This window comes from Sinocyclocheilus rhinocerous, unplaced genomic scaffold (genome assembly GCF_001515625.1).
Source record: "Sinocyclocheilus rhinocerous isolate Xijiao unplaced genomic scaffold, SAMN03320098_v1.1 scaffold367, whole genome shotgun sequence".
NCBI lineage: Eukaryota > Metazoa > Chordata > Actinopteri > Cypriniformes > Cyprinidae > Sinocyclocheilus > Sinocyclocheilus rhinocerous.
Genome location: NW_015662594.1, coordinates 179,905 through 187,283, shown reverse-complemented (window position 1 = coordinate 187,283; position 7,379 = coordinate 179,905). Strand labels below are relative to the sequence as shown.

The 7,379-nt window shown below is 43.6% G+C and overlaps 1 protein-coding gene across 1 annotated transcript in view; it reads right to left on the bottom strand.

Moving 5' to 3' along the window:
* The window catches only part of LOC107728186 (reelin-like), a 119,763-nt gene that overhangs the window by 43,769 nt on the left and 68,615 nt on the right, over positions 1-7,379 (bottom strand). The window contains exons 15-23 of the mRNA XM_016538285.1: positions 6,425-6,553; positions 6,229-6,338; positions 6,004-6,070; positions 5,663-5,896; positions 4,997-5,158; positions 4,001-4,237; positions 1,990-2,182; positions 1,548-1,660; positions 1,025-1,162 (exon numbers count right to left, since the gene is read on the bottom strand). Of these exons, the coding sequence (XP_016393771.1) occupies positions 1,025-1,162; positions 1,548-1,660; positions 1,990-2,182; positions 4,001-4,237; positions 4,997-5,158; positions 5,663-5,896; positions 6,004-6,070; positions 6,229-6,338; positions 6,425-6,553 (1,383 nt within the window). The remainder of the gene's footprint in view (positions 1-1,024; positions 1,163-1,547; positions 1,661-1,989; positions 2,183-4,000; positions 4,238-4,996; positions 5,159-5,662; positions 5,897-6,003; positions 6,071-6,228; positions 6,339-6,424; positions 6,554-7,379) is intronic.

The following is a 7,379-nucleotide window of genomic DNA, read 5'->3' as shown; positions in this document are numbered from 1 at the left end:
TAAACTAGGGCTGCACGATAAATCGCATGCGATATTTAACGCGCATCTTATCAGTAAAGCTGGTTCTGTAATCAGCGGTAAATCTCCATCACGTGCGTGCTTTCACATTGAGCAGCATTAACTACACAGAGCCGTTGTTCACTGACGAGCTGCGCAAAACCACGATCATATTCGCACGATTTTTTGCGCAGCTCGTCTGTGAACAACGGCTCTGTGTAGTTAATGCTGCTCAATGTGAAAGCACGCACGTGATGGAGATTTACCGCTGATTACAGAACCGGCTTTCTGACAAGATGCGCATTAAATATTGCATGCGATTTATCGTGCAGCCCTACTTAAAATGAAATGAAAGGCCATTTGAGGTGCATCAGCTCATGTCATTTCCGTGCGGGAATAAAGCAGTGCGTTTGATTCACGGCTGTGTGCTGTAAGATGTGATCTGTGAGCCGGACGCTCTGGTAACTGGGGTCAGGGTCTGCTTTACGACTGACTGAACTCCAGCTCAATCAGCAGACTGGAAAACACAGCGTTTGTTCACATTATTAAACAGAGTGTAAGTGAATCCCTCAGGTCGTGTCTCAGCGCCGATACAGACGCTTCATTACAGCTCCCAGTGTGAAGAGCTAGACATTATGATAAAGTCAAAAACTCAAAAAACAAACAAACTGCTAAATGGATTTTAATTAGTTTGTTTTGAATTTTTGTCCAGAAAATATTCACTCAACACTGCATTACATATTCAAATTTGTTTTCATAGATTGTATTTTATTGATACAAGTGTATTTTAATTGTTTCAATGCTAATTTTTATATTCTTAATTTGTTTATAATTAAAACAAGTGAAAAGAGTTAATATTAAACTACAGTCTGTGAAAATAAGTCCTAATTTCTTGAAACATTCTGCTTCTCCAGTAAATTATTGTTTCTAAGATTTGTTGATGTTTCAAATGGAAAATGAAACAGAAATACTTGGTCAAAAGTGTGAAAATGCGAATCGGTCGCTCCAGTAAGTGACAGTGACTGACCTGCAGTGACCGTGGTCGCACCATCCGTGTCCACGGCACATCTGAGGACACTGCTGCCCAATGTAAACGTCATCCAGAGCCCACTCGTCCTGCTCCTGATAGTGATTCTGGATCCATCGGAAGCGTGTCGCACTCGACCTACAGCCAGAAAACAGCATGAAACCAGAAAACACTGTAAATGCATAGCAGTCTATGAAGATGAATGAACACTGGTAAAATACGGCCATTTCCATCCTAAAATCAGAAATACTGCCATAAATATGAGCAAAACAGGTCGTGGGAAAATGCCTTTGGTGTTTATCATCTTGACACATTTGCTATGTATTGTTTGTAATATAATATGACTATAAGACTTTAAACGTCTCTTTATGGAAGTAGTTTTCTAGTTATAAAAGGAGTCAAATTTGTATAAATATTCACTTTTAAAAATAATGTCACATTTAATAATCCGATGTCTTGCTCCTGGAGAGGAGAGTACAGTGCACTGCAGTCAGTGAATCTGTGTGCAGTGTTTGTGTCTCACCAGGTTTTGTACGGCAGTGGAAGCGTGATGCGTCTCCAGTCTGTGAACTCAGACGGATGGTAGACGCTGGACGCAGTGAACTCAGAGCAGCTCGGCATGCCGGGGAGACAGGCCTGTTACCCACAAACCACCAGAAACAGCAGTTAACCTCACAGTGGAGACCACAGGAATCACAGCACAAGGAATCATCTATAATCTGACTACATGTGGAGTGCTTTAGATTGCTTCTACAATCCTTACAAAAAGTGCGGAGGTTTCTGAGTGAAGACCCAGAGGCAGTATCAGATGGTGATACTGTCAGTACTTGAATGTATACTGTGGTCCTCAATCATTAGCATGGTATTTACATCATACTCCATTAACATGGTCACACTATGGTGCATTTAGGTACTTTTCTCTTGGTGAAAACAAGAAGCATTAGAGAATATTTCGTTTTTCTCACCTCTTTGACGAGATGCCAAGTCAAGCCGTGATTGGTGGAGAACTCCAGCCGGACCTGAGTGTCGATGTGAGGAGACGGTTCGCGTCCGCAGCCCATGACCAGCGAGAACTGGATCATGTAGGACGCGCCGATCTGCATGGATTGTGTTTCCACATAGCGGATACTGGAGGACGAGCCGTGATCGCCTGAAAAACTGAGCAAATATTTACATCATTGTGGTTTACACTTTCATTTCAGACGGAGCCCGAAGGGAAATGCTGATGCTGTTTGGATTTCAATGCATTATTAATTGCAGAAATATTCTGTTTGCTTTGCATTGAATACAAAAGCAATTTTCTGTCTCTTTGCTGGTCTGGCAAATGGTGACGAACTTCGGGATCTGAAACAGAGCTCTTTTTGTGCTTTTTTGTTCTTGGAGAGCTGGTGTCAAGTGAGACTGTAGTTGGGTGGGTTGTGACGTCTGAGCTCATGAATAGTAATTAGAATTTTTTTATTGTACATTAAAAGGTAATTCAGTTCCATTAGAGTAGCTTTTATAGTATGGATTAGATGTTCTCCCAATTCTTAAATCCCAGAAAAAAATCATGAAAGTAGTGAAGCACAAATGCAGTGATGTTCATCTGATCAATCGGTTAGGGTCTGTTACCTGATGTTCGTTAAGCATCATAAACATAAAGCATCATGAAGTGACTTTCCAGCAGCTCCCTGTTTAAGCTCAAAATACTCATCACCAGTCACTTCCAACCACTGTAAGGACAGACATCATGATATAGTTCTTCTGTCTCTGTACTGAGATGTCAGTAATGCCTATATTTCACATTGATGCTTCAATGGGTGCTGATTGAAGTCTTAACTAATAATGAATGGTACTGTGGTGAACATGAGGCAGGTACCTGAGGGTCCAGTCGTGTTGGCAGTACGGCTGCACGTTCCCCAGATAGAAGCCCAGGCTCTGAGTCACGTCTAACACGTTACTGAAGTCCAGGCTGATGATGTTGAAGAGGATGGAGGTTATGCTGATCTCATCCAGAGCCCAGACGTCCTGCCCGCGGCCCGAATGGTACGGCTGCCACCAGCGGAACTGGACCCCGAATTTACGGGCCCCAGGAGGAAGCTCCACAGAAACGATCCTAGAAAGAGTCAATTCAGTAACCATCAACAATAGCAGACGAGCTGATCACACAACATATATTAAAGGGGTCATATGACGACGCTAAAAAGAACATTGTTTTGTGTATTTGGTGTAATGCAATGTGTTTATGCGATACTGGAGGACGAGCCGTGATCGCCTGAAAAACTGAGCAAATATTTACATCATTGTGGTTTACACTTTCATTTCAGACGGAGCCCGAAGGGAAATGCTGATGCTGTTTGGATTTCAATGCATTATTAATTGCAGAAATATTCTGTTTGCTTTGCATTGAATACAAAAGCAATTTTCTGTCTCTTTGCTGGTCTGGCAAATGGTGACGAACTTCGGGATCTGAAACAGAGCTCTTTTTGTGCTTTTTTGTTCTTGGAGAGCTGGTGTCAAGTGAGACTGTAGTTGGGTGGGTTGTGACGTCTGAGCTCATGAATAGTAATTAGAATTTTTTTATTGTACATTAAAAGGTAATTCAGTTCCATTAGAGTAGCTTTTATAGTATGGATTAGATGTTCTCCCAATTCTTAAATCCCAGAAAAAAATCATGAAAGTAGTGAAGCACAAATGCAGTGATGTTCATCTGATCAATCGGTTAGGGTCTGTTACCTGATGTTCATATGGTTAACTTCGTTAAGCATCATAAATATAAAGCGTCATAAAGTGACTTTCCAGCAGCTCCCTGTTTAAGCTAAAAAAACTAATCACCAGTCACTTTCAACCACTGTAAGGACAGACATCATGATATAGTTCTTCTGTCTCTGTACTGAGATGTCAGTAATGCCTATATTTCACATTGATGCTTCAATGGCTGCTGATTGAAGTCTTAACTAATAATGAATGGTACTGTGGTGAACATGAGGCAGGTACCTGAGGGTCCAGTCGTGTTGGCAGTACGGCTGCACGTTCCCCAGATAGAAGCCCAGGCTCTGAGTCACGTCTAACACGTTACTGAAGTCCAGGCTGATGATGTTGAAGAGGATGGAGGTTATGCTGATCTCATCCAGAGCCCAGACGTCCTGCCCGCGGCCCGAATGGTACGGCTGCCACCAGCGGAACTGGACCCCGAATTTACGGGCCCCAGGAGGAAGCTCCACAGAAACGATCCTAGAAAGAGTCAATTCAGTAACCATCAACAATAGCAGACGAGCTGATCACACAACATATATTAAAGGGGTCATATGACGACGCTAAAAAGAACATTGTTTTGTGTATTTGGTGTAATGCAATGTGTTTATGCAGTTTAAGAGTTCAAAAACACATTATTGTCCACATACTGTACATTATTTTTGCTCCTCTCTGCCCCGCCTTTCTGAAACGCGTCGATTTTTACAAAACTCATCGTTTGAAAAGTGAGGTGTGCTATGATTGGCCAGCTATCCAGTGCGTTGTGATTGGCCGAATACCTCAAGCATGTGACAAAATGTTACGCCCCTTACCATATTTGGAAACACACAGTGTCTCCATGACAACAATATTTCAGTGAGAATAAAAGGTACGCCTTCTTTCTTTGCGTAAACATTTGGGCACACAGTGATGTAGATATGTGGGGGCATGTTTAAATGACGCGTTTTAGGAAGGTGTGAACAAGTCTTAACTTTTAGAAAGAATATCTCTTTGGGTTTGAGACTTTAATCTTTGTGAATTTACCAATCTTATTTTTGCACAAACAGCTTGTAACGCTCCAAAGACAAAGGGAAAACTTGCCATGCTGCTCCACATGACTTGAAATGACTAAATGTAAATGTAAATCCCATCATCTGGCCCCTTTAACTTATGTGCTTGACACACTGCAGAAGTCAGATATGCCATGCTGCTCCACATGACCGCAGTCCAGCAGTGGTGTGTGTGTTCAGGGCGGTGTACCTGGGCTCATGGAAGCCCTGATAAGCGTAATGCTGCAGCAGCGTCCAGGTGATGCCGTTATCTGAAGAGTAATGCAGGAGCACTCCTTCACCCGGCTGGTCTGGAGCGGGACAGGAGCTCGACGTGCTGCGACTGCCCAGCCTCAGCGTGAACTGAAGATACCTGCAGGAGAGAAAGAAACATGACCTGGGGCTTGTATTGAAGTAATGCTATCAGAGGAGTCAAGATGACACGAATATGAACAATAGTACCTTTCTGACTGAAGTAATAAATAAAAGTGATAAAAATGAAAGAGTCACGATCTTTACACTTCTAATACCAAAAGGCCCCAATAAAATGCAAATGTCTGAGTCAAACAGTCAGCCGAAGCAATGGCACATATATGTGTGCATGTTTATGTGATTTATGAGGACACACATTTGTATAATGACATGGGTATTATACTGATATAACAACATAAATGTGTTTTATGAGGACATTTCCTGAGTCCTCATAATTAAAATAGCACTAAAAGTATACTAAAGAATGTTCTATTAAGAATGTAAAAATGCCTGTAGCTTTCTGTGAGAGGTTTAGGGCTAGGGGCCCGAAAATACAGTATGTACAGTAAAAACGCCATTATGCCTATGGAGAGTCCCCATAAAACATAAAAATATGTGTGTGTACCTGGCTTGTGAACTGTCCAGGGGGGTCGTAACAATGTGTCTTCTACTGTCCCTGTTGAAAACCAGGGCTTTTCCGCTGGCCAAAACCCCACAGGCGAAGCTGACCTCTGCCCCCCGCAGTGAGGAGAAGCTGTGATAGGATGACAGCCTCACGCTGGAGAAACTCTCGGACAGAAACGCAGGGAAGTTCTGAGACACCAGCTCACACGCCGGACCGCTGAAACCATGGTCACACCTAAAGAAATATGAAAAAAATATATATTTTCCATAACCAGTAAGATGTTGCTGTTTTCACAGTGTAAAGAGTGTTTTGCTGCAGTTCTGACTTAAAGACGTTCATACTTGCAGCCCGTACGTGAACAGTGTCCTCTACCGGAGCAGAAACGCAAACAGGACGGCCCGATATACACTGGAACAACAAGAACCATATAATCATCATCGTCCCTGATCATCATTTATTGGCTCAAAATCACTGTCTAATCTGCTGATCACGCTCCATGGGTTTGACTATAATGTGTCGACATCTATCAGTAAATACGACCTGTATGTTGAATGAATGGCTCTTACCATTGTCAATCGCCCACATGATGCTGCTTCCCACAGCGGTCTGTCTCCAGCGGAAGCGAGTGCTGTCTGTGAGCGCGGAGTTGGGCAGAGGAATCGTGATCCTCGTCCAACTACAGGAACACAGAGAATAAACCACACTGTTAACAGAACAGACAACACGGATTTATGAAAGCGTCCGACAGACGCAGTGACTGACCCGCTGTAGTTCTCTGAGGAGTAGATGCTGCTGTGAGGCAGATGTGATCCGGCACACAGTTCAGGAAGACACTCGGTGTGCAGGAGAGACCAGGAGCGACCGTGATTGGTTGAGAACTCCAATTTGACACTGTGAGATTCACATATGCAGGAACAGAAGAAGAGGAGACAACAATCTTTAATTCACTTATTTTAAAAAGTACATGTTCTTAAACTCCTGGGATATTGATCTTAAGTTGCAGAGGGGGTTGTTAATCAGTTTCAGCTGCTTTGGTGTTAATGAAATTAACAACAGGTGCACTAGATGGGCAACAATGAGATGACCCCACAAAACAGGAATGGTTTTACAGGTGGAGACATTTTTTTCCCTATTCATCTTTTCTGACTGTTTTTCACTAGTTTTGCATTTGGCTAAGGTCAGTGTCACTACTTTTAGCATGAGGCGATACCTGGACCCTACAGAGGTTGCACAGGCAGTCCAACTCCTCCAGGATGGCACATCAATACGTGCCATTGCCAGAAGGTTTGCTGTGTCTCCCAGCACAGTCTCAAGAGCATGGAGGGGATTCCAGGAGGCAGGCAGTTACTCTAGGAGAGCTGGACAGGGCCGTAGAAGGTCCTTAACCCATCAGCAGGACCGGTATCTGCTCCTTTGTGCAAGGAGGAACAGGATGAGCACTGCCAGAGCCCTACAAAATGACCTCCAGCAGGCCACTGGTGTGAATGTCTCTGACCAAACAATCAGAAACAGACTTCATGAGGGTGGCCTGAGGGCCCGACGTCCTCTAGTGGGCCCTGTGCTCACAACCCGGCACCGTGGAGCTCGACTGGCATTTGCCATTGAACACCAGAATTGGCAGGTCTGCCACTGGCGCCCTGTGCTTTTCACAGATGAGAGCAGGTTCACCCTGAGCACATGTGACAGACATGAAAGGGTCTGGAGAAGCCGTGGAGAA